At 47.7% G+C, this 26,861-nt stretch overlaps 1 protein-coding gene across 2 annotated transcripts in view; it reads right to left on the bottom strand.

Moving 5' to 3' along the window:
- Positions 1-5,830: 5,830 nt before the first annotated feature.
- LOC138251274 (uncharacterized) overlaps positions 5,831-26,861 on the bottom strand; it is a 144,138-nt gene continuing 123,107 nt past the window's right edge. For both annotated transcript variants that reach the window (XM_069205637.1, XM_069205638.1), the window contains exon 3: positions 5,831-8,112. In XM_069205637.1, coding sequence (XP_069061738.1) covers positions 6,041-8,112 — 2,072 coding nt within the window. In that variant the 3' untranslated portion in view covers positions 5,831-6,040. The remainder of the gene's footprint in view (positions 8,113-26,861) is intronic.

The raw sequence follows: 26,861 nt of genomic DNA, 5'->3' as shown, positions 1-26,861 counted from the left end.
GCCTGAATGTGTTAACTGTGTAGTGACTAACTGTCTCACTGAGGCTCTGCTAATCAGAACCTCAGTGGTTATGCTCTCTCATTTATTTCCAAATTGTCACTGACAGGCTAGTGACCATTTTTACCAATTTACATTGGCTTACTGGAACACCCTTATAATTCCCTAGTATATGGTACTGAGGTACCCAGGGTATTGGGGTTCCAGGAGATCCCTATGGGCTGCAGCATTTCTTTTGCCACCCATAGGGAGCTCTGACAATTCTTACACAGGCCTGCCACTGCAGCCTGAGTGAAATAACGTCCACGTTATTTCACAGCCATTTTACACTGCACTTAAGTAACTTATAAGTCACCTATATGTCTAACCTTTACCTGGTAAAGGTTAGGTGCAAAGTTACTTAGTGAGGGCACCCTGGCACTAGCCAAGGTGCCCCCACATTGTTCAGAGCCAATTCACTGAACTTTGTGAGTGCGGGGACACCATTACACGCGTGCACTACATATAGGTCACCACCTATATGTAGCTTCACAATGGTAACTCCGAATATGGCCATGTAACATGTCTATGATCATGGAATTGCCCCCTCTATACCATCCTGGCATAGTTGGCACAATCCCATGATCCCAGTGGTCTGTAGCACAGACCCTGGTACTGCCAGACTGCCCTTCCTGGGGTTTCTCTGCAGCTGCTGCTGCTGCCAACCCCTCAGACAGGCAGCTGCCCTCCTGGGGTCCAGCCAGGCCTGGCCCAGGATGGCAGAACAAAGAACTTCCTCTGAGAGAGGGTGTGACACCCTCTCCCTTTGGAAAATGGTGTGAAGGCAGGGGAGGAGTAGCCTCCCCCAGCCTCTGGAAATGCTTTGTTGGGCACAGATGTGCCCAATTCTGCATAAGCCAGTCTACACCGGTTCAGGGACCCCTTAGCCCCTGCTCTGGCGCGAAACTGGACAAAGGAAAGGGGAGTGACCACTCCCCTGACCTGCACCTCCCCTGGGAGGTGTCCAGAGCTCCTCCAGTGTGCTCCAGACCTCTGCCATCTTGGAAACAGAGGTGCTGCTGGCACACTGGACTGCTCTGAGTGGCCAGTGCCACCAGGTGACGTCAGAGACTCCTTGTGATAGGCTCCTTCAGGTGTTAGTAGCCTTTCCTCTCTCCAAGGTAGCCAAACCCTCTTTTCTGGCTATTTAGGGTCTCTGTCTCTGGGGAAACTTTAGATAACGAATGCATGAGCTCAGCCGAGTTCCTCTGCATCTCCCTCTTCACCTTCTGATAAGGAATCGACCGCTGACCGCGCTGGAAGCCTGCAAACCTGCAACATAGTAGCAAAGACGACTACTGCAACTCTGTAACGCTGATCCTGCCGCCTTCTCGACTGTTTTCCTGCTTGTGCATGCTGTGGGGGTAGTCTGCCTCCTCTCTGCACCAGAAGCTCCGAAGAAATCTCCCGTGGGTCGACGGAATCTTCCCCCTGCAACCGCAGGCACCAAAAAGCTGCATCTCCGGTCCCTTGGGTCTCCTCTCAGCACGACGAGCGAGGTCCCTCGAATCCAGCGACACCGTCCAAGTGACTCCCACAGTCCAGTGACTCTTCAGCCCAAGTTTGGAGGAGGTAAGTCCTTGCCTCACCTCGCTGGGCTGCATTGCTGGGAACCGCGACTTTGCAAGCTTCTCCGGCCCCTGTGCACTTCCGGCGGAAATCCTGTGTGCACAGCCAAGCCTGGGTCCACGGCACTCTAACCTGCATTGCACGACTTTCTAAGTTGGTCTCCGGCGACGTGGGACTCCTTTGTGCAACTTCGGCGAGCACCGTTTCACGCATCCTCGTAGTGCCTGTTTCTGGCACTTCTCCGGGTGCTACCTGCTTCAGTGAGGGCTCCTTGTCTTGCTCGACGTCCCCTCTCTCTGCAGGTCCAATTTGCGACCTCCTGGTCCCTCCTGGGCCCCAGCAGCATCCAAAAACGCCAAACGCACGATTTGCGTGTAGCAAGGCTTGTTGGCGTCCATCCGGCGGGAAAACACTTCTGCACGACTCTCCAAGGCGTGGGGGATCAATCCTCCAAAGGGGAAGTCTCTAGCCCTTGTCGTTCCTGCAGTATTCACAGTTCTTCAGCCTAGTAAGAGCTTCTTTGCACCAACCGCTGGCATTTCTTGGGCATCTGCCCACCTCCGAGCTGCTTGTGACTTTTGGACTTGGTCCCCTTGTTCCACAGGTACCCTCAGTCAGGAATCCATCGTTGTTGCATTGCTGATTTGTGTTTTCCTTGCATTTTCCCTCTAACACGACTATTTTGTCCTTAGGGGAACTTTAGTGCACTTTGCACTCACTTTTCAGGGTCTTGGGGAGGGTTATTTTGCTAACTCTCACTATTTTCTAATAGTCCCAGCGACCCTCTACAAGGTCACATAGGTTTGGGGTCCATTCGTGGTTCGCATTCCACTTCTGGAGTATATGGTTTGTGTTGCCCCTATCCCTATGTTTCCCCATTGCATCCTATTGTAACTATACATTGTTTGCACTGTTTTCTAAGACTATACTGCATATTTTTGCTATTGTGTATATATATCTTGTGTATATTTCCTATCCTCTCACTGAGGGTACACTCTGAGATACTTTGGCATATTGTCATAAAAATAAAGTACCTTTATTTTTAGTATAACTGTGTATTGTGTTTTCTTATGATATTGTGCATATGACACTAAGTGGTACTGTAGTAGCTTCACACGTCTCCTAGTTCAGCCTGAGCTGCTTTGCTAAGCTACCATTATCTATCAGCCTAAGCTGCTAGACACCCTATACACTAATAAGGGATAACTGGGCCTGGTGCAAGGTGCAAGTACCCCTTGGTACTCACTACAAGCCAGTCCAGCCTCCTTCAGTCCCCGCACTCACGAAGCCTGGGAAAATGGTCCTAGAGGTCGTGGGGGCACTTCTGCTAGTGCAGGGGTGCAATCACACACAGGTACTTTGCAGCCTGCCCACTGGGCTCGAAGCCTGCCATAGGGGTTCTACGAGGCTGCCCTGGCTTAGAGTGGGTACCAAGGGTACTCACACCTTGTGCCAGGTTCAGTTATCCCTTATTAGTAGAGTGGAGGTTTGTTGTCTCTCTGAACTATAATGTGAGTACCAAACAGGTATGGTCTCAACTTTTCCAGTGCCCAGACCACAGCAAAGGCCTCCCTCTCTATGGCAGACCAACGCTTTTTTCTAGGGGTCAACTTTCTGCTGATAAAAGCAACAGGTTGATCCTGGCCCTCAGTATTAAGCTGTGATAGCACTGCCCCAACCCCCAATTCAGAAGCATCAGTCTGGACTATGATCTTTTTGGAGTAGCAAGGGCTTCTTAGGACAGGTGCAGAGCACATGGTCTGTTTGAGATCATCAAAAGCTTTGTGACAGCCAGCTGTCCACAATACCTTTTTATGCATCTTTTTACTAGTGAGATCATTAAGAGGGGCTGCAATGAAGCATTAATTCTTAATAAACCTCCTAACCCAGGTGAGGGTTAGGAGGCTCTCACCTGGGTTTGAGTTGCGGGAGGAGTCCATTCCACAATGGTTTGGATCTTCTCCTCAGTGGGGCAATCTGTTCTCCACCTACCTACACTACACTTGCCTAGGTGGGAAAACGACATTCACATTCTACTTTCTTAGTATATGTGTTCCCCCTAAGCCCATTTCTTACTATTGTGATTTTCACTATTTGCACTGTTTTCTAACTGTTTTTACAGCTAATTCTGCATACTAGTGTATATAATTTGTGTATTACTTACCTCCTGAGGGAGTATAGTCTCTATGGTATTTTTGTCATTTGGGTCACCAAAATAAAGTCCCTTTATTTTTGTAACACTGAGTATTTTCTTTCATGTGTGTGAGTACTGTTTGACTACAGTGGTATTGCATGAGCTTTGCATGTCTCCTAGATAAGCCTTGGTTTCTCAGCTACAGCTACCTCTAGAGAGCCTAGCTTACAGACACTGCCTACATTTCACTAATAAGGGATAACTGGACCTGCTATAAGGCTTAAGTACCATAGGTACCCATTGCAAACCAGGCAAGCCTCCTACACTCTCTCATTCTATTTGTTTAGTATATGGTTTGTGCTCCCCCTAGTGCTATTTCTCTCTATTGTGATTTTCACTAATTGCACTGTCTTCTAACTCATTGTATGCCTCTTTCTGCATACTAGTATATATATTTTGGTCTATTACTTACCTTCTAAGGGAGTATAGCCTCTATGGTATTTTTGGTATTTGTGTCACCAAAATAAAGTACCTTTTGTTTTGTAACACTGAGCGTTTTCTTGAGTACTGAGTGTGACTACAGTGGTATTGCAGGAGCTTTGCATGTCTCCTAGATAAGCATTGGCTGCTCATCCACAGCTACCTCTAGAGAGCCTGGCTTCTAGACACTGACTACACTACACTAATAAGGGATACCTGGACCTGGCATAAGGTGTAAATACCATAGGTACCCACCACACACCAGGCCAGACTCCTACACCTAACCTGACTAGTATGGTGGTTGCTGCTTGACCAGGGCTCATACCCCAGTCAACTAGAAACCCAATTTCTAACAGTTTAGAAATAGGAAAAGGTCCCCACCTATGAAAAAGTACTGAAAATAAAAATAAATCATAAGTAGAAACCTTATTGTGTTACCTTACAATAATTAGAAACAAAAGCACTCATATGGTTTACATAAAATGCGAACAAAATTGGTGGACATGTTTTAGTTAAAGTACTGAACACCAATAATATTGTTGTACAGGGACAGCCTATAGGAAGCTTTTGTTCTGTTTAGTTTATACTCAAAGTGCAATGTTTAATAGTGTAACGCCTACCTAAAACATTAAGGGCCAGATGTATCAATGTTGCTCTTACATCATGGAAGATGATGCAAAGGTGATGCAAGCCATTAACTGAGATTTACTATGCCATGCAGACTCACCTTGCAAGTCACTGGCTTGCGTTACTTTGCCCTAGGAAGGTGTATCATGGGTGGAGTGTGCGTGTTCTTATGCATGCACCCCTGGTTTATGGCACATTTCCAGATTTACTAACAGATTTACTAACACCAGTAAACCTGTCAATGCCTCAAAATGGTACACCTTCCCAGAGAAGGCATAACAGGGAGAAATATGTTTATTTCTCCTCGGTTTTTCCTGCAGCACACATTGAAGAAGGAAAAAGTCTCAGAGGACTGAGCAGGAAGATTTCTCCTCTTGCAAGAAAACAATCCCATCCTGGTGAAACACAACACTGTTGCAGCATGGTGCAAGACTGTCTGCCATTGTGCATAGCAGCCACCAATGCGCCAGCGTAGGAGAGCAGGAATGAACCATATCTTAGCAGATATGGTGCATTCCTGTCCTCTCCATTTGATGCAGCACAGTAAGCTGTCTTGCTGCATTGTGTTCCCCAAATATTAGTAAATCTGCCCCTAGGTCTGCTTTGGGATTGGCCTGTAAACCCTGTACTAAGCAGAAACATGTTCTGAAGCAGTGGTGCTTTAAATTCAGAATTCTGGTCAGATCAAGGCATTGGAATAAGAGGTACCTGACAATGGTTTGATTCCAAAGATTGAGGCATTTGAGACTCTGTCCAAGAACATACCTATGAGTTCAAAATCAGATGCATCTTATGGCCCTTTAGATACCCCCTTAAGGTGAAGGACCATGCTATTTAACAATGCTTTGATTTCAAGGCAGACATTTCAGGTATGCTTTGGGTTCATAGATTGAGGTAACTAACATACCAATACAAATAACTGAACCTTCATTGTTTGCTATCTGCCTTTAATTTATTTTCCGAAGAATGACATAGCAAGTATGATTTGAAATGAATGGACACTCTTTATTTGGAAAAATAAATTTAGTATATCAAATTTAAAGTAGCTACCACCTACACCCACTGGAATGGAAATACCGTACACCAAACAACTCAAATTAATTATTTTCTAAGCAAAGTTTCAAGGAATCAAAGTGACTTAAAGACAATATATTTGCTCTCTTAGCAAAATCAAACTTTTAGATTCATGTTGCCTCAACCTTCCACTGCACTTGCCCCTGCATTTACAGCCTCACTGATGAGCTTCTTTTCTGCTGCTGACATGGGTGGGATGGCTGCTCCCAGCTGGCAATTTATTGCATCAACTCTTGCCTCTATACTCATGTCAAACTCTTGCTTTTCTGAAATCACCAAAGCTTGGATTGATTTTTGAGCCTCTGCACAATCACTTTGTAACTTCTCCCGCTGTATCTGGAATTCAGGGTTTGAGGGAGTCATGGTGAGGAGTCTTCCTAAAGTGCTCACGCGGTCCATCAGGTAGCGTTGGGACACCTCGCAGTAGGTAGATGAGATCATGTTGACTAGGTTGGCAATGTTACTGACTTTGAATGCTTGGTTGTACAACATGTCCTTCACAAAGGCATCATTAGAGTAGTTAGGAATGCTCTGCACTGAGTTAATGGACTGTACTAATTCATTGACATTTGTTGAGAGGCAAGACTTAATGAGGCTGGAAAACATCTGAAAGAAGCGGATCATCTTCTCCCACTGCTCCTTCACCTTCCCCAGGGAGTCCAGCCCTTTAATGAGCATCTTTTTGGCTGTGCCAAAATCAATCTGTTCCAGTTTGTGGCTCCTCATTTCAACCAGGATTGCTGTTAGTTTCTCATTTTCTTTTTTGAAGTTCTCGAAGGAGTAATTGTAACTGTCTTGAGTTTTTTGTAACTGAAGTACGGCCTGTTCCACTCGTGCCTGTGCCATTTGTGCAGACTGAGTGCCTATACCAACAGGACCCTGAGTGCTGGCTGCATTTGGTGGCTTGTGCTGCAAAGGCTGTGAATTCGTCACTAGTTTACAGTATGAGTCAACTTTTAATGAGCTTCTAAAGAGTGAGTTTAATTTTTGAGCAATTGATTTGAAGTTCATGTCATCTGAATTCTCAGATAATGCAGCTCTTTCCAAGTCTTCACACATAGCAACAGTATATTGTAGAACTGCGTTCATTATTTTTTTTGCTAAACACTCAGCTTTATCTGCGATATCCAGTTTCAAAGACAATACCAGTCCTTTTACATAGTTTGTTGTCACTGACTTTTCCCTCTCATCATAAACAATGTTCATGTTAATAGTTTCCCCATTACTGCCCAAGACTTTTAGAAGGCCTTCTGTGATAGCTGTCATCTGGTTGGACTTGGAGCAAATAGTGCTGGTCGCATGGATGGTCTTCACGACACTCATGCCAGCAGTACCAGCAGTACCCACAGTCCCTCTGGCAGGACTATCTATGCCAAGTTTCATGTGTATACCTTTGTTTATAGTGAAAGACGGTGTGTCAAGAAGGCCACCTACAAAATTAGCAGCCATGCTTTCCCACACAGAGGGTACTTTATCCCTAGCATCCTTGAACACTGCAATTGCATCATTTAGCTGTGTTTCAGTAGTCTTCCTCAACTCCTCTGCCAGTTGCAAAGATTTCCTTGAGGATGATTCTCTTAAACTGAGCTGCTCCAGTGCGGTCTTGACATCGGCCATCTTCTTCTCGTAGCCCTTCTTGGATTCCAAACTAGCGTCAAGCACCTCCTTGACTAGATGAATGGTCTCCCCAAAACTCATCTCCACAGACTTAGCTAAAGATGTGCATTCATCGGACACATTAAGCAAAGAGCTTAGCTGCATAGGGAGCAGGGCATTAACAATAGCAGTTTTCTGGGACAGAATAGCGACTATTCCTTTAGTAGAACTTAACATGGAACCTGAGAGGAGCCTGATCTGATCCATGTTTTTGTTTGCTGTGTTGAAGGAACTCCAGGCTGTATTGCAGACCTGCATTAGGGTGGCAGCAAACGACTGTGGGTATTTCATGTACTTGAACCCATCTTGTGGTGGATTTAGGTTGACAGAGAAGTCCCCTCCGGCTGATGAAATGGCTGCCAGCTCTCCTATGATAGCGATGGAGATGGGAGCAGGCACCAAAAACTCTTCCCAGTTAGTGTAGGATTTCATCATCAGCTCTGCTTCCAGCCTCACATCCTGGGCTTTGGTGACACTCCTAACTGCATTGTTGAGATTCACAGCTGTGGTTTTACAGGCAACTTCCCTCTTGAATCCTGTAGAAAAGAGTTTCAGAAAGAAAGTTATATTCATTATGCTAATTACCATTAAACATAAGAGAAGTCAAGGGCTAACAACAAACATCCCGGGCGGCTCCTCCGTTATGCGGTGGAGCGCCGCTCCATTGCTGAAAGGCAGCAGAAAGTAGAAAAATAAAATTATAATAAAACTGTTTTACTATCATTTTATTTTTCATTTATCAAGTCTGCCAGTCTAGGATCAGCAGCAGGAAGGAGGAGTGGTGCACTCTAAGTGCACATGATAGTTTGACCGTCCATCCTAGGCCGGCCAAACTGACATGCACACTTAGAACTCTCCACCCGAGCTCTGTTGCACAGCCGGGTGGAGAACCTGGCACACTCCCGATCCCCAACTGAGCGTCATTTTAGCCCACTCAGACCAATCCCTGCACTTCTCTCATGCTGAGTAACAGTATGAGAGAAGAGTCTGGATTGGGTGGGGAGGGGAGGGGAGCAAGCAGAGAAGCACAGAGGCCGCAGGGAACACCAAGGCAGTGTCTGGCAGCAGCAGATAGGTGTTTTTTTTATTTTATTATTCTGACCCCCCGCCGTGCGCTGCCCCACAAAGCGTTATAGTCAGCAGCCGCCGCTGCTGAGCTGGAGGAGTTAACACTTCCATTCTGACATTTAATCCTAACAAAACTAATCTGCTGCTCAGCTAGTCTCTCTCACTGAGCACTGAGGCCTGGCTATCAGGATCCCAGTGAGACAGTGAAAACTGTGACAAACATCCTGACATACACTCACAAACAGGCCAAAAGTGGGGGTAACAAGGCTAGAAAGAGGCTACCTTCTCACACACCTCCCCAGGGAGGTGTCCAGAGCTCCTCCAGTGTGCTCCAGACCTCTGCCATCTTGGAAACAGAGGTGCTGCTGGCACACTGGACTGCTCTGAGTGGCCAGTGCCACCAGGTGACGTCAGAGACTCCTGCTGATAGGCTCCTTCAGGTGTTAGTAGCCTATCCTCTCTCCTAGGTAGCTAAACCCTCTTTTCTGGCTATTTAGGGTCTCTGTCTCTGGGGAAACTTTAGATAACGAATGCATGAGCTCAGCCGAGTTCCTCTGCATCTCTCTCTTCACCTTCTGATAAGGAATCGACCGCTGACCGCGCTGGAAGCCTGCAAACCTGCAACATAGTAGCAAAGACGACTACTGCAACTCTGTAACGCTGATCCTGCAGCCTTCTCGACTGTTTTCCTGCTTGTGCATGCTGTGGGGGTAGCTGTAGGAAAGTACCATCTTGCCTGGCATGTTACCCCCATTTTTCACTGTATATATGTTGTTTTAGTTGTATGTGTCACTGGGACCCTGGTAACCCAGGGCCCCAGTGCTCATAAGTGTGCCTGAATGTGTTACCTGTGTAGTGACTAACTGTCTCACTGAGGCTCTGCTAATCAGAAGCTCAGTGGTTATGCTCTCTCATTTCTTTCTAAATTGTCACTAACAGGCTAGTGACCAATTTTACCAATTTACATTGGCTTACTGGAACACCCTTATAATTCCCTAGTATATGGTACTGAGGTACCCAGGGTATTGGGGTTCCAGGAGATCCCTATGGGCTGCAGCATTTCTTTTGCCACCCATAGGGAGCTCTGACAATTCTTACACAGGCCTGCCACTGCAGCCTGAGTGAAATAACGTCCACGTTATTTCACAGCCATTTTACACTGCACTTAAGTAACTTATAAGTCACCTATATGTCTAACCTTTACCTGGTAAAGGTTAGGTGCAAAGTTACTTAGTGTGAGGGCACCCTGGCACTAGCCAAGGTGCCCCCACATTGTTCAGAGCCAATTCACTGAACTTTGTGAGTGCGGGGACACCATTACACGCGTGCACTACATATAGGTCACTACCTATATGTAGCTTCACCATGGTAACTCCGAATATGGCCATGTAACATGTCTATGATCATGGAATTGCCCCCTCTATGCCATCCTGGCATTGTTGGTACAATTCCATGATCCCAGTGGTCTGTAGCACAGACCCTGGTACTGCCAGACTGCCCTTCCTGGAGTTTCTCTGCAGCTGCTGCTGCTGCCAACCCCTCAGACAGGCAGCTGCCCTCCTGGGGTCCAGCCAGGCCTGGCCCAGGATGGCAGAACAAAGAACTTCCTCTGAGAGAGGGTGTGACACCCTCTCCCTTTGGAAAATGGTGTGAAGGCAGGGGAGGAGTAGCCTCCCCCAGCCTCTGGAAATGCTTTGTTGGGCACAGATGTGCCCAATTCTGCATAAGCCAGTCTACACCGGTTCAGGGACCCCTTAGCCCCTGCTCTGGCGCGAAACTGGACAAAGGAAAGGGGAGTGACCACTCCCCTGACCTGCACCTCCCCTGGGAGGTGTCCAGAGCTCCTCCAGTGTGCTCCAGACCTCTGCCATCTTGGAAACAGAGGTGCTGCTGGCACACTGGACTGCTCTGAGTGGCCAGTGCCACCAGGTGACGTCAGAGACTCCTTGTGATAGGCTCCTTCAGGTGTTAGTAGCCTTTCCTCTCTCCTAGGTAGCCAAACCCTCTTTTCTGGCTATTTAGGGTCTCTGTCTCTGGGGAAACTTTAGATAACGAATGCATGAGCTCAGCCGAGTTCCTCTGCATCTCCCTCTTCACCTTCTGATAAGGAATCGACCACTGACCGCGCTGGAAGCCTGCAAACCTGCAACATAGTAGCAAAGACGACTACTGCAACTCTGTAACGCTGATCCTGCCGCCTTCTCGACTGTTTTCCTGCTGTGCATGCTGTGGGGGTAGTCTGCCTCCTCTCTGCACCAGAAGCTCCGAAGAAATCTCCTGTGGGTCGACGGAATCTTCCCCCTGCAACCGCAGGCACCAAAAAGCTGCATTACCGGTCCCTTGGGTCTCCTCTCAGCACGACGAGCGAGGTCCCTCGAATCCAGCGACACCGTCCAAGTGACCCCCACAGTCCAGTGACTCTTCAGCCCAAGATTGGTGGAGGTAAGTCCTTGCCTCACCTCGCTGGGCTGCATTGCTGGGAACCGCGACTTTGCAAGCTACTCCGGCCCCTGTGCACTTCCGGCAGAAATCCTTCGTGCACAGCCAAGCCTGGGTCCACGGCACTCTAACCTGCATTGCACGACTTTCTAAGTTGGTCTCCGGCCACGTGGGACTCCTTTGTGCAACTTCGGCGAGCACCGTTTCACGCATCCTTGTAGTGCCTGTTTCTGGCACTTTTCCGGGTGCTACCTGCTTTAGTGAGGGCTCTTTGTCTTGCTCGACGTCCCCTCTCTCTGCAGGTCCAATTTGCGACCTCCTGGTCCCTCCTGGGCCCCAGCAGCATCCAAAAACGCCAAACGCACGATTTGCGTGTAGCAAGGCTTGTTGGCATCCATCCGGCGGGAAAACACTTCTGCACGACTCTCCAAGGCGTGGGGGATCCATCCTCCAAAGGGGAAGTCTCTAGCCCTTGTCGTTCCTGCAGTATTCACAGTTCTTCAGCCTAGTAAGAGCTTCTCTGCACCAACCGCTGGCATTTCTTGGGCATCTGCCCATCTCCGAGTTGCTTGTGACTTTTGGACTTGGTCCCCTTGTTCCACAGGTACCCTCAGTCAGGAATCCATCGTTGTTGCATTGCTGATTTGTGTTTTCCTTGCATTTTCCCTCTAACACGACTATTTTGTCCTTAGGGGAACTTTAGTGCACTTTGCACTCACTTTTCAGGGTCTTGGGGAGGGTTATTTTGCTAACTCTCACTATTTTCTAATAGTCCCAGCGACCCTCTACAAGGTCACATAGGTTTGGGGTCCATTCGTGGTTCGCATTCCACTTCTGGAGTATATGGTTTGTGTTGCCCCTATCCCTATGTTTCCCCATTGCATCCTATTGTAACTATACATTGTTTGCACTGTTTTCTAAGACTATACTGCATATTTTTGCTATTGTGTATATATATCTTGTGTATATTTCCTATCCTCTCACTGAGGGTACACTCTAAGATACTTTGGCATATTGTCATAAAAATAAAGTACCTTTATTTTTAGTATAACTGTGTATTGTGTTTTCTTATGATATTGTGCATATGACACTAAGTGGTACTGTAGTAGCTTCACACGTCTCCTAGTTCAGCCTAAGCTGCTCTGCTAAGCTACCATTATCTATCAGCCTAAGCTGCTAGACACCCTATACACTAATAAGGGATAACTGGGCCTGGTGCAAGGTGCAAGTACCCCTTGGTACTCACTACAAGCCAGTACAGCCTCCTACATTGGTTGTGCAGCGGTGGGATAAGTGCTTTGAGACTACTTACCACTCTTGTCATTGTACTTTTCATAAGAGAAAAATATACAAAACAAGGTCAGTGTATATACACATAGCCAAAAAGTTTTGCATTTCCTCTTTTCACTCTTTTCTAAGTGCTGAAAAGTACTTCTAAAACTTTCAAAAAGTTCTTAAAAGTTTAAAAAGTTTTTTTCTGTCTTTTCAAAAAGTTCAGAAAACTTTTTTCTCTTTGTCTATCACTTTAACTCTCTCTAAAAATGTCTGGCACAGGCCAAAAAGTTGAACTGTCCAAACATGCATATGATCACCTTAGCTGGAAAGGAGCAAGGAGTCTCTGCATAGAGAGAGGTTTGAGTGTAGGGAAGAATCCTTCCTTAGAACTGTTAATTAATATGCTTAGAGTACAGGATAAGGCCATAAGTGCCCAATCTGTAGAAAAAGTAGCTAATGGTTCTCAATCTGATCCAGGGACTCCCCCAGGAAAAGGTTCAGGAAAGAAACTTCTCAGCCTGCCCATTACTAGACAGTCTAGCATAGTTGGTACAGAGGTTGAATCACATGATACTGATGATGTGCTCTCACATTATGCTGGTAGCCAAGCTGTTAGGGTGCCCTTGGTAAGGGACAGGTCTCCTTCTGTTCATTCCCATCATACCTCTGTATCTAGAAATGTCCCTCCCACCCACCCAGATGACAGATTGTTAGAAAGGGAGCTCAATAGATTGAGAGTGGAGCAAACCAGACTGAAGCTCAAGAAGCAACAGCTGGATTTGGATAGACAGTCTTTAGAAATAGAGAGGGAAAGACAGAAAATGGGTTTAGATACCCGTGGTGGCAGCAGCAGTATTCCCCATAGTCATCCTGCAAAAGAGCATGATTCCAGGAATCTGCACAAGATAGTTCCCCCTTACAAGGAGGGGGATGACATTAACAAGTGGTTTGCTGCACTTGAGAGGGCCTGTGCTGTACAGGATGTCCCTCAAAAGCAGTGGGCTGCTATCCTATGGCTATCATTTACTGGAAAAGGTAGGGATAGGCTCCTTACTGTAAAAGAAAATGATGCTAACAATTTCCAAGTTCTTAAGAATGCACTCCTGGATGGTTATGGCTTAACCACTGAACAGTACAGGATAAAGTTCAGAGATACCAAAAAGGAGTCTTCACAAGACTGGGTTGATTTCATTGACCAGGCAGTGAAGGCCTTGGAGGGGTGGTTACATGGCAGTAAAGTTACTGATTATGACAGCCTGTATAACTTGATCCTGAGAGAGCATATTCTTAATAATTGTGTGTCTGATTTGTTGCACCAGTACTTGGTGGACTCTGATCTGACCTCTCCCCAAGAATTGGGAAAGAAGGCAGACAAATGGGTCAGAACAAGAGTGAACAGAAAAGTTCATACAGGGGGTGACAAAGATGGCAACAAAAAGAAGGATGGTAAGTCTTCTGACAAGGGTGGGGACAAATCTAAAAATGAGTCTTCATCAGGCCCACAAAAACACTCTGGTGGGGGTGGTGGGCCCAAATCCTCCTTTAATCAGAACAAGGAAAAGAAACCATGGTGCTATTTATGTAAAATAAAAGGCCATTGGACAACAGATCCCAGTTGTCCAAAGAAAAGCACCACAGCTCCTACCACTACAACCCCTACTGCTACTCCTAGTGTCCCTACTAATAGCAGTGGTGGTGGGAGCAAACCTACTAATAGCCAATCCAAGGGAGTAGCTGGGCTCACTTTTGGTAATTTAGTTGGGGTTGGTCTGATTAGGGAGACCACAGAGGCTACTTTAGTCTCTGAAGGGGCTATTGATTTAGCCACTTTGGTTGCTTGCCCCCATAACTTGGAGAAGTACAAGCAACTAACCCTAATAAATGGTGTTGAGGTCCAGGCCTACAGGGACACAGGTGCCAGTGTCACAATGGTGATTGAGAAACTGGTGCACCCTGAACAACACATACTTGGACACCAGTACCAAGTAACCGATGCTCACAACATAACACAAAGCCACCCCATGGCTGTTGTAAATCTCAACTGGGGGGGGGTATCTGGTCCAAAGAAAGTTGTGGTAGCTTCAGATTTACCTGTAGACTGTCTATTAGGGAACGATTTGGAGACATCAGCTTGGTCAGATGTGGAGTTGGAGGCCCATGCAGCAATGCTGGGCATCCCAGGGCATATTTTTGCTTTGACAAGGGCTCAGGCCAAAAAGCAAAAAGGACAGGGAAGCTTGGATCCTGGAACAATGGACCAAGTGCTCCCTAAAGCTAGGGCTAGTAGAAGCAAACCACTTCCTACTATCCCTCCCTCTACAGTGGATTCTACTTCTGAGGAAGAAGAATTCCCTCCCTGTGCAGAACCTACACCAGAGGAGCTGGAAGCAGACACTGCTGAGCTTTTGAGTGAAGGGGGGCCTGCCAGAGAGGAGCTGAGTGTGGCACAGCAAACCTGTCCCACATTAGAGGGTCTCAGACAGCAAGCTGTCAAACAGGCTAATGGGGATGTCAGTGACTCACACAGAGTTTACTGGGAGGACAACCTCTTGTACACTGAGCATAGGGATCCTAAACCTGGAGCTGCCAGGAGATTAGTGATTCCTCAGGAGTACAGAAAGTTCCTCCTAACACTGGCACATGACATTCCCTTAGCTGGGCACCTGGGTCAAATGAAAACTTGGGACAGATTGGTACCATTGTTTCATTGGCCTAGGATGTCTGAGGACACAAAAGAATTTTGTAAGTCCTGTGAAACCTGTCAAGCCAGTGGCAAGACAGGTGGCACTCCAAAGGCACCCCTTATCCCACTGCCTGTGGTTGGGGTTCCCTTTGAAAGGGTAGGGGTTGACATAGTTGGCCCCCTTGACCCTCCTACTGCTTCAGGCAATAGGTTTATCTTAGTGGTAGTGGACCATGCCACAAGATATCCTGAAGCAATTCCTTTAAGGACCACTACAGCTCCTGCAGTGGCAAAGGCCCTCCTGGGAATATTTTCCAGGGTGGGCTTCCCAAAGGAAGTAGTATCAGACAGAGGAAGCAATTTCATGTCTGCATACTTAAAGGCCATGTGGAAGGAGTGTGGTGTAACTTACAAGTTCACAACACCCTATCATCCACAAACAAATGGACTGGTGGAGAGATTTAATAAAACTCTCAAAGGCATGATTATGGGACTCCCTGAAAAACTCCGCAGGAGATGGGATATCCTTCTACCATGCCTCCTTTTTGCCTACAGGGAGGTACCCCAGAAAGGAGTGGGCTTCAGCCCCTTTGAACTTCTTTTTGGACACCCTGTTAGGGGTCCACTCACACTTGTAAAGGAGGGTTGGGAACAAGCTTTAAAAGCTCCTAAGCAGGATATTGTGGACTATGTACTTGGCCTCAGATCAAGGATGGCTGAGTACATGAAAAAGGCCAGTAAAAACCTTCAGGCCAGCCAAGAGCTCCAGAAGCAATGGCATGATCAGAAGGCTGTTTTGGTTCAGTACCAACCAGGGCAGAAAGTGTGGGTCTTGGAGCCTGTGGCCCCAAGAGCACTCCAAGATAAATGGAGTGGACCCCACACAATTGTTGAAAAGAAGGGTGAAGTCACCTACTTGGTTGACTTAGGCACTGCCAGGAGTCCCCTTAGGGTGCTCCATGTCAACCGCCTGAAACCCTACTATGACAGGGCTGATCTCACCCTGCTCATGGCAACAGATGAGGGACAGGAAGAAGACAGTGATCCTCTACCTGATCTCTTCTCTTCCACAGAACAAGATGCTCTGGTGGAAGGTGTAGTTTTGGCTGATTGTCTTACTGCTGAGCAGAAAGATAATTGCATAAATCTCCTAGGACAATTCTCAGAACTCTTCTCCATTGTGCCAGGCACCACTTCTTGGTGTGAGCACACTATAGATACTGGAGACAGTTTACCTGTCAAAAGTAAGATCTATAGGCAGCCTGACCATGTCAGGGACTGCATAAAGCAAGAAGTTCAGAAGATGTTGGAACTAGGAGTGGTTGAGCACTCTGACAGTCCATGGGCTTCTCCTGTGGTACTGGTACCAAAACCCAATTCTAAAGATGGAAAGAAGGAAATGAGGTTTTGTGTCGACTATAGAGGTCTCAACTTGGTAACCAAAACTGATGCTCACCCTATACCCAGGGCAGATGAGCTCATAGATACACTGGCATCTGCCAAGTATCTAAGCACTTTTGATTTGACTGCAGGGTATTGGCAGATCAAATTGTCAGAAGATGCTAAATCTAAGACTGCATTTTCTACCATTGGAGGACATTACCAGTTTACTGTAATGCCTTTTGGTCTGAAAAATGCACCTGCCACTTTTCAGAGGTTGGTGAACACAGTCCTGCAAGGGCTGTAAGGTTTCAGTGCAGCATATTTGGATGATATAGCTGTCTTTAGCTCCAGCTGGGATGATCACCTGGTCCACCTTTGGAAAGTTTTGGAGGCCCTGCAAAAGGCAGGCCTCACTATCAAGGCTTCAAAGTGCCAGATAGGGCAGGGTAAGGTGGTTTATCTGGGACACCTTGTTGGTGGGGAACAGATTGCACCACTTCAGGGGAAAATCCAAACTATTATTGATTGGGTTCCCCCTACCACTCAGACTCAGGTGAGAGCCTTCCTAGGCCTCACTGGGTATTACAGGAGGTTCATTAAGAACTATGGCTCCATTGCAGCCCCTCTTAATGACCTCACATCCAAAAAAATGCCTAAAAAGGTATTATGGACAGCAAACTGTCAGAAAGCTTTTAAGGAGCTGAAGCAGGCCATGTGCTCTGCACCTGTCCTGAAAAGCCCTTGTTACTCTAAAAAATTCTTTGTCCAGACTGATGCATCTGAATTAGGAGTAGGGGCAGTCCTATCACAACTTAATTCTGAGGGCCAGGATCAACCTGTTGCTTTTATTAGTAGAAGGTTGACCCCTAGAGAAAAGCGTTGGTCTGCCATTGAGAGGGAGGCCTTTGCTGTGGTCTGGGCTCTGAAGAAGTTGAGGCCATACCTGTTTGGCACTCACTTCATTGTTCAGACAGACCACAAACCTCTACTTTGGCTAAAACAAATGAAAGGTGAAAATCCTAAATTGTTGAGGTGGTCCATATCCCTACAGGGAATGGACTATACAGTGGAACATAGACCTGGGAGTAGCCACTCCAATGCAGATGGACTCTCCAGATATTTCCACTTAGACAATGAAGACTCATCAGGTAATGGCTAGTCTTATTGTCCTTCGTTTGGGGGGGGGTTGTGTAGGAAAGTACCATCTTGCCTGGCATGTTACCCCCATTTTTCACTGTATATATGTTGTTTTAGTTGTATGTGTCACTGGGACCCTGGTAACCCAGGGCCCCAGTGCTCATAAGTGTGCCTGAATGTGTTACCTGTGTAGTGACTAACTGTCTCACTGAGGCTCTGCTAATCAGAAGCTCAGTGGTTATGCTCTCTCATTTCTTTCTAAATTGTCACTAACAGGCTAGTGACCAATTTTACCAATTTACATTGGCTTACTGGAACACCCTTATAATTCCCTAGTATATGGTACTGAGGTACCCAGGGTATTGGGGTTCCAGGAGATCCCTATGGGCTGCAGCATTTCTTTTGCCACCCATAGGGAGCTCTGACAATTCTTACACAGGCCTGCCACTGCAGCCTGAGTGAAATAACGTCCACGTTATTTCACAGCCATTTTACACTGCACTTAAGTAACTTATAAGTCACCTATATGTCTAACCTTTACCTGGTAAAGGTTAGGTGCAAAGTTACTTAGTGTGAGGGCACCCTGGCACTAGCCAAGGTGCCCCCACATTGTTCAGAGCCAATTCACTGAACTTTGTGAGTGCGGGGACACCATTACACGCGTGCACTACATATAGGTCACTACCTATATGTAGCTTCACCATGGTAACTCCGAATATGGCCATGTAACATGTCTATGATCATGGAATTGCCCCCTCTATGCCATCCTGGCATTGTTGGTACAATTCCATGATCCCAGTGGTCTGTAGCACAGACCCTGGTACTGCCAGACTGCCCTTCCTGGGGTTTCTCTGCAGCTGCTGCTGCTGCCAACCCCTCAGACAGGCAGCTGCCCTCCTGGGGTCCAGCCAGGCCTGGCCCAGGATGGCAGAACAAAGAACTTCCTCTGAGAGAGGGTGTGACACCCTCTCCCTTTGGAAAATGGTGTGAAGGCAGGGGAGGAGTAGCCTCCCCCAGCCTCTGGAAATGCTTTGTTGGGCACAGATGTGCCCAATTCTGCATAAGCCAGTCTACACCGGTTCAGGGACCCCTTAGCCCCTGCTCTGGCGCGAAACTGGACAAAGGAAAGGGGAGTGACCACTCCCCTGACCTGCACCTCCCCTGGGAGGTGTCCAGAGCTCCTCCAGTGTGCTCCAGACCTCTGCCATCTTGGAAACAGAGGTGCTGCTGGCACACTGGACTGCTCTGAGTGGCCAGTGCCACCAGGTGACGTCAGAGACTCCTTGTGATAGGCTCCTTCAGGTGTTAGTAGCCTTTCCTCTCTCCTAGGTAGCCAAACCCTCTTTTCTGGCTATTTAGGGTCTCTGTCTCTGGGGAAACTTTAGATAACGAATGCATGAGCTCAGCCGAGTTCCTCTGCATCTCCCTCTTCACCTTCTGATAAGGAATCGACCGCTGACCGCGCTGGAAGCCTGCAAACCTGCAACATAGTAGCAAAGACGACTACTGCAACTCTGTAACGCTGATCCTGCCGCCTTCTCGACTGTTTTCCTGCTGTGCATGCTGTGGGGGTAGTCTGCCTCCTCTCTGCACCAGAAGCTCCGAAGAAATCTCCCGTGGGTCGACGGAATCTTCCCCCTGCAACCGCAGGCACCAAAAAGCTGCATTACCGGTCCCTTGGGTCTCCTCTCAGCACGACGAGCGAGGTCCCTCGAATCCAGCGACACCGTCCAAGTGACCCCCACAGTCCAGTGACTCTTCAGCCCAAGTTTGGTGGAGGTAAGTCCTTGCCTCACCTCGCTGGGCTGCATTGCTGGGAACCGCGACTTTGCAAGCTACTCCGGCCCCTGTGCACTTCCGGCGGAAATCCTTCGTGCACAGCCAAGCCTGGGTCCACGGCACTCTAACCTGCATTGCACGACTTTCTAAGTTGGTCTCCGGCGACGTGGGACTCCTTTGTGCAACTTCGGTGAGCACCGTTTAACGCATCCTCGTAGTGCCTGTTTCTGGCACTTCTCCGGGTGCTACCTGCTTCAGTGAGGGCTCTTTGTCTTGCTCGACGTCCCCTCTCTCTGCAGGTCCAATTTGCGACCTCCTGGTCCCTCCTGGGCCCCAGCAGCGTCCAAAAACACCAAATGCATGATTTGCGTGTAGCAAGCCTTGTTGGCGTCCATCCGGCGGGAAAATACTTCTGCACAACTCTCCAAGGCGTGTCGGATCCATCCTCCAAAGGGGAAGTCTCTAGCCCTTGTCGTTCCTGCAGTATTCACAGTTCTTCAGCCTAGTAAGAGCTTCTTTGCACCAACCGCTGGCATTTCTTGGGCATCTGCCCATCTCCGAGTTGCTTGTGACTTTTGGACTTGGTCCCCTTGTTCCACAGGTACCCTCAGTCAGGAATCCATCGTTGTTGCATTGCTGATTTGTGTTTTCCTTGCATTTTCCCTCTAACACGACTATTTTGTCCTTAGGGGAACTTTAGTGCACTTTGCACTCACTTTTCAGGGTCTTGGGGAGGGTTATTTTGCTAACTCTCACTATTTTCTAATAGTCCCAGCGACCCTCTACAAGGTCACATAGGTTTGGGGTCCATTCGTGGTTCGCATTCCACTTCTGGAGTATATGGTTTGTGTTGCCCCTATCCCTATGTTTCCCCATTGCATCCTATTGTAACTATACATTGTTTGCACTGTTTTCTAAGACTATACTGCATATTTTTGCTATTGTGTATATATATCTTGTGTATATTTCCTATCCTCTCACTGAGGGTACACTCTAAGATACTTTGGCATATTGTCATAAAAATAAAGTACCTTTATTTTTAGTATAACTGTGTATTGTGTTTTCTTATGATATTGTGCATATGACACTAAGTGGTACTGTAGTAGCTTCACACGTCTCCTAGTTCAGCCTAAGCTGCTCTGCTAAGCTACCGTTATCTATCAGCCTAAGCTGCTAGACACCCTATACACTAATAAGGGATAACTGGGCCTGGTGCAAGGTGCAAGTACCCCTTGGTACTCACTACAAGCCTGTCCAGCCTCCTACAGTAGCCTGCCTCCTCTCTGCACCAGAAGCTCCGAAGAAATCTCCCGTGGGTCGACGGAATCTTCCCCCTGCAACCGCAGGCACCAAAAAGCTGCATTACCGGTCCCTTGGGTCTCCTCTCAGCACGACGAGCGAGGTACCTCGAATCCAGCGACTCTGTCCAAGTGACCCCCACAGTCCAGTGACTCTTCAGCCCAAGTTTGGTGGAGGTAAGTCCTTGCTTCCCCTCGCTGGGCTACATTGCTGGGAACCACGACTTTGCAGCTACTCCGGCCCCTGTGCACTTCCGGCGGAAATCCTTTGTGCACAGCCAAGCCTGGGTCCACGGCATTCTAACCTGCATTGCACGACTTTCTAAGTTGGTCTCCGGCGACGTGGGACTCCTTTGTGCAACTCCGGCAAGCACTGTTTCACGCATCCTCGTAGTGCCTGTTTCTGGCACTTCTCCGGGTGCTACCTGCTTCAGTGAGGGCTCTTTGTCTTGCTCGATGTCTCCTCTCTCTTCAGGTCCAATTTGCGTCCTCCTGGTCCCTCCTGGGCCCCAGCAGCGTCCAAAAACGCCAAACGCACGATTTGCGTCTAGAAAGGCCTGTTGGCGTCCTTTCGGCGGGAAAACACTTCTGCACGACTGTACAAGGCGAGAGGGATCCGTCCACCAAAGGGGAAGTCTCTAGCTCTTTTTGTTCCTGCAGAAACCTCAGCTTCTTCTGTCCAGTCGAAGCTTCTTTGCACCCGCAGCTGGCATTTCCTGGGCATCTGCCCATCTCCGACGTGCTTGTGACTTTTGGACTTGGTCCCCTTGTTCCACAGGTACCCTAGATTGGAAATCCACAGTTGTTGCATTGCTGGTTTGTGTCTTTCCTGCATTATTCCTCTAACACAACTTCTTTGTCCTTAGGGGAACTTTAGTGCACTTTGCACTCACTTTTCAGGGTCTTGGGGAGGGTTATTTTGCTAACTCTCACTATTTTCTAATAGTCCCAGCGACCCTCTACAAGGTCACATAGGGTTGGGGTCCATTCGTGGTTCGCATTCCACTTTTGGAGTATATGGTTTGTGTTGCCCCTATCCCTATGTTTCCCCATTGCATCCTATTGTAACTATACATTGTTTGCACTGTTTCATTATTTTTGCTATTGTGTATATATATCTTGTGTATATTTCCTATCCTCTCACTGAGGGTACACTCTAAGATACTTTGGCATATTGCCATAAAAATAAAGTACCTTTATTTTTAGTATAACTGTGTATTGTGTTTTCTTATGATATTGTGCATATGACACTAGGTGGTACTGTAGTAGCTTCACACGTCTCCTAGTTCAGCCTAAGCTGCTCTGCTAAGCTACCATTATCTATCAGCCTAAGCTGCTAGACACCCTATACACTAATAAGGGATAACTGGGCCTGGTGCAAGGTGCAAGTACCCCTTGGTACTCACTACAAGCCAGTCCAGCCTCCTACATTGGTGGCAGCGGTGGGATCAGTGCTTGAGACTACTTACCACTCTTGTCATTGTACTTTTCATAAGAGAAAAATATACAAAACAAGGTCAGTGTATATACACATAGCCAAAAAGTTTTGCATTTTCTCTTTTCACTCTTTTCTAAGTGCTGAAAAGTACTCCTAAACTTTCAATGGTAGTAATGTTTCTGTAAACCAAGCTGTTAGGGTGGCTCCTGTAAGGGACAGGTCTCCTTCTGTTCATTCCCATCATAGCTCTGTTTCTAGAAATGTCCCTCCCACCAACCCTGATGACAGAATGTTAGAGAGGGAACTCAATAAGTTGAGGGTGGAACAAACCAGACTGAAGCTTAAAAAGCAACAGCTGGATTTGGATAGACAGTCTTTTGAATTAGAGAAGGAAAGACAGAAGTTGGGTTTAGATACCCATGGTGGCAGCAGCAGTATTCACCATAGTCATCCTGCAAAAGAGCATGATTCCAGGAATCTGCACAAGATAGTTCCCCCTTATAAGGAGGGGGATGACATTAACAAGTGGTTTGCTGCACTTGAGAGGGCCTGTGTTGTACAGGATGTCCCTCAAAGGCAGTGGGCTGCTATCCTATGGCTATCATTTAGTGGAAAAGGTAGGGATAGGCTCTTTACTGTGAAAGAAAATGATGCTAATATTTTCCAAGTTCTTAAGAATGCACTCCTGGATGGTTATGGCTTAACCACTGAACAGTACAGGATAAAGTTCAGAGAGACCAAAAAGGAGTCTTCACAAGACTGGGTTGATTTCATTGACCATTCAGTGAAGGCCTTGGAGGGGTGGTTACATGGCAGTAAAGTTACTGATTATGAAAGCCTGTATAACACAATCCTGAGAGAGCATATACTTAATAATTGTGTGTCTGATTTGTTGCACCAGTACCTGGTAGACTCTGATCTGACCTCTCCCCAAGAATTGGGAAAGAAGGCAGACAAATGGGTCAGAACAAGGGTGAACAGAAAAGTTCATACAGGGGGTGACAAAGATGGCAATAAGAAGAAAGATGGTGAAAAATCTCAAGATAAGCATGGGGATAAGGGTAAAACCAAAGATCCCACTTCAAATCTTAAACACTCTTCAGAGGGTGGGGATAAAACAAATTCTTCCTCTTCTTCCCAACCTGCACACATTAAAAAGCCTTGGTGCTTTGTGTGTAAAAACAGAGGCCATAGGCCAGGGGATAAGTCCTGTCCAGGTAAACCCCCTGAGCCTACCACCACTAATACATCAAGCTCTAGTGCCCCTAGCAGTAGTGGTACTAGTGGTGGAACTGCTGGCAACAGTCAAGCAAAGGGTGTAGTTGGGTTCACTTATGGGTCCATAGTGGAAACTGATGTAATCAGTCCCAAGACAGTTTCTGTCACACCTAGTGGCATTGGCCTTGCCACACTGGCTGCTTGTCCCCTTACAATGGATAAGTACAGGCAGACAGTTTCAATAAATGGTGTTGAGGCCTTGGCCTACAGGGACACAGGTGCCAGTTTCACTTTGGTGACTGAAAACCTAGTGCCTCCTGAACAACACATCATTGGACAACAGTATAAGATTATTGATGTCCATAACTCCACTAAGTTTCTTCCCTTAGCTATAATTCAGTTTAGTTGGGGTGGAGTTACTGGCCCTAAGCAGGTGGTGGTATCACCTAGCTTACCTGTAGACTGTCTCTTAGGTAATGACCTAGAGGCCTCAGGTTGGGCTGATGTAGAGTTTTATGCCCATGCAGCCATGCTGGGCATCCCTGAGGAATTGTTCCCTCTCATTTCAAGTGAAATGAAAAAGCAAAGGAGAGAAGGCCTGAAAACTCAGGATCCCTCTCCATCAACAGGTAAAAAGGGTATCACAGTATCCCCTAACCACCCTACCATTCAGGATACCATTCCTGTGGTGGGAGAAACCTCTCCTGGGATGGCACCTGTTCCAAGGGAATCATCAGCTGGCATAGCTGGACTCCCTGAGGTAGAAGTACCTCTCTGTGAGATAACTAACATTGGTGACAAAAAGAGCACCATTTTAGTTAACATGGAGCATCCCTCCAACCCTCCCAGAGAAACTTTAGTGCAGAAACCCTGTACTGCCTCACAACACTTAGGACAGCATCCCTGCCCTAGTGTGGAGCTCATAGGACAGCATCCCTGCCCTGCTCCAACTCAAGAGAAACAGCATCCCTGTTCTCTCTTCCAGCCAAATGGACAAAGTTTTTGCCCAGCTATGGCTTTACTGAGACAGCATCCCTGTCTGGCATTTCCATCATTACAAATAGGTTCAGTGGATAATTCCCACTGCTCTAAACTAAAACTTACTGATAGAAACTCTGAAAATACATCTTCACATTGTTGGTTAGCTAAAAAACTTCAAACAGGGTGGTTTACATCCCCACAGGGAAGTAACCATATAGTGGATGATAAAGGGAGTAACCAGTCTATTGCAGAGCTACTCTCTACTTATCACCACTTAGACAATAAAGTCTCAACTGGCCAAGGTTAGCCTTATTGTCCTTCGTTTGGGGGGGGGTTGTGTGAGAAGGTAGCCTCTTTCTAGCCTTGTTACCCCCACTTTTGGCCTGTTTGTGAGCGTATGTCAGGATGTTTGTCACTGTTTTCACTGTCTCACTGGGATCCTGATAGCCAGGCCTCAGTGCTCATAGTGAAAACACTATGTTTTCAGTATGGTTGTTATGTGTCACTGGGATCCTGCTGGTCAGGACCCCAGTGCTCATAGGTTTGTGGCCTATATGTATGTGTCACTGGGACCCTGTCACACAGGGCCCCAGTGCTCATAGGTGTGCATGTATATGTTCCCTGTGTGGTGCCTAACTGTCTCACTGAGGCTCTGCTAACCAGAACCTCAGTGGTTATGCTCTCTCATTACTTTCAAATTGTCACTAACAGGCTAGTGACCAATTTTACCAATTTACATTGGCTTACTGGAACACCCTTATAATTCCCTAGTATATGGTACTGAGGTACCCAGGGTATTGGGGTTCCAGGAGATCCCTATGGGCTGCAGCATTTCTTTTGCCACCCATAGGGAGCTCTGACAATTCTTACACAGGCCTGCCACTGCAGCCTGAGTGAAATAACATCCACGTTATTTCACAGCCATTTTACACTGCACTTAAGTAACTTATAAGTCACCTATATGTCTAACCTTTACCTGGTAAAGGTTAGGTGCAAAGTTACTTAGTGTGAGGGCACCCTGGCACTAGCCAAGGTGCCCCCACATTGTTCAGAGCCAATTCCCTGAACTTTGTGAGTGCGGGGACACCATTACACGCGTGCACTACATATAGGTCACTACCTATATGTAGCTTCACAATGGTAACTCCGAATATGGCCATGTAACATTTCTATGATCATGGAATTGCCCCCTCTATGCCATCCTGGCATAGTTGGCACAATTCCATGATCCCAGTGGTCTGTAGCACAGACCCTGGTACTGCCAAACTGCCCTTCCTGGGGTTCCACTGCAGCTGCTGCTGCTGCCAACCCCTCAGACAGGCATCTGCCCTCCTGGGGTCCAGCCAGGCCTGGCCCAGGATGGCAGAACAAAGGACTTCCTCTGAGAGAGGGTGTGACACCCTCTCCCTTTGGAAAATGGTGTGAAGGCAGGGGAGGAGTAGCCTCCCCCAGCCTCTGGAAATGCTTTCTTGGGCACAGATGTGCCCAATTCTGCATAAGCCAGTCTACACCGGTTCAGGGACCCCTTAGCCCCTGCTCTGGCGCGAAACTGGACAAAGGAAAGGGGAGTGACCACTCCCCTGACCTGCACCTCCCCTGGGAGGTGTCCAGAGCTCCTCCAGTGTGCTCCAGACCTCTGCCATCTTGGAAACAGAGGTGCTGCTGGCACACTGGACTGCTCTGAGTGGCCAGTGCCACCAGGTGACGTCAGAGACTCCTGCTGATAGGCTCCTTCAGGTGTTAGTAGCCTATCTTCTTTCCTAGGTAGCCAAACCCTCTTTTCTGGCTATTTAGGGTCTCTGTTTCTGGGTAAACTTTAGATAACGAATGCATGAGCTCAGCCGAGTTCCTCTGCATCTCTCTCTTCACCTTCTGATAAGGAATCGACCGCTGACCGCGCTGGAAGCCTGCAAACCTGCAACATAGTAGCAAAGACGACTACTGCAACTCTGTAACGCTGATCCTGCCGCCTTCTCGACTGTTTTCCTGCTTGTGCATGCTGTGGGGGTAGCCTGCCTCCTCTCTGCACCAGAAGCTCCGAAGAAATCTCCCGTGGGTCGACGGAATCTTCCCCCTGCAACCGCAGGCACCAAAAAGCTGCATTACCGGTCCCTTGGGTCTCCTCTCAGCACGACGAGCGAGGTCCCTCGAATCCAGCGACTCTGTCCAAGTGACCCCCACAGTCCAGTGACTCTTCAGCCCAAGTTTGGTGGAGGTAAGTCCTTGCCTCCCCTCGCTGGGCTGCATTGCTGGGAACCGCGACTTTGCAGCTACTCCGGCCCCTGTGCACTTCTGGTGGAAATCCTTTGTGCACAGCCAAGCCTGTGTCCACGGCACTCTAACCTGCATTGCAAGACTTTCTAAGTTGGTCTCCGGCGACGTGGGACTCCTTTGTGCAGCTCCGGCGAGCACCGTTTCACGCATCCTCGTAGTGCCTGTTTCTGGCACTTCTCCGGGCGCTACCTGCTTCAGTGAGTGCTCTTTGTCTTGATCGACGTCCTCTCTCTCTTCAGGTCCAATTTGCGACCTCCTGGTCCCTCCTGGGCCCCAGCAGCGTCCAAAAACGCCAAACGCTCGATTTGCGTC

This window comes from Pleurodeles waltl, chromosome 1_2 (assembly GCF_031143425.1).
Source record: "Pleurodeles waltl isolate 20211129_DDA chromosome 1_2, aPleWal1.hap1.20221129, whole genome shotgun sequence".
Lineage (NCBI taxonomy): Eukaryota > Metazoa > Chordata > Amphibia > Caudata > Salamandridae > Pleurodeles > Pleurodeles waltl.
This window is presented reverse-complemented; position numbering and strand designations above follow the sequence as displayed.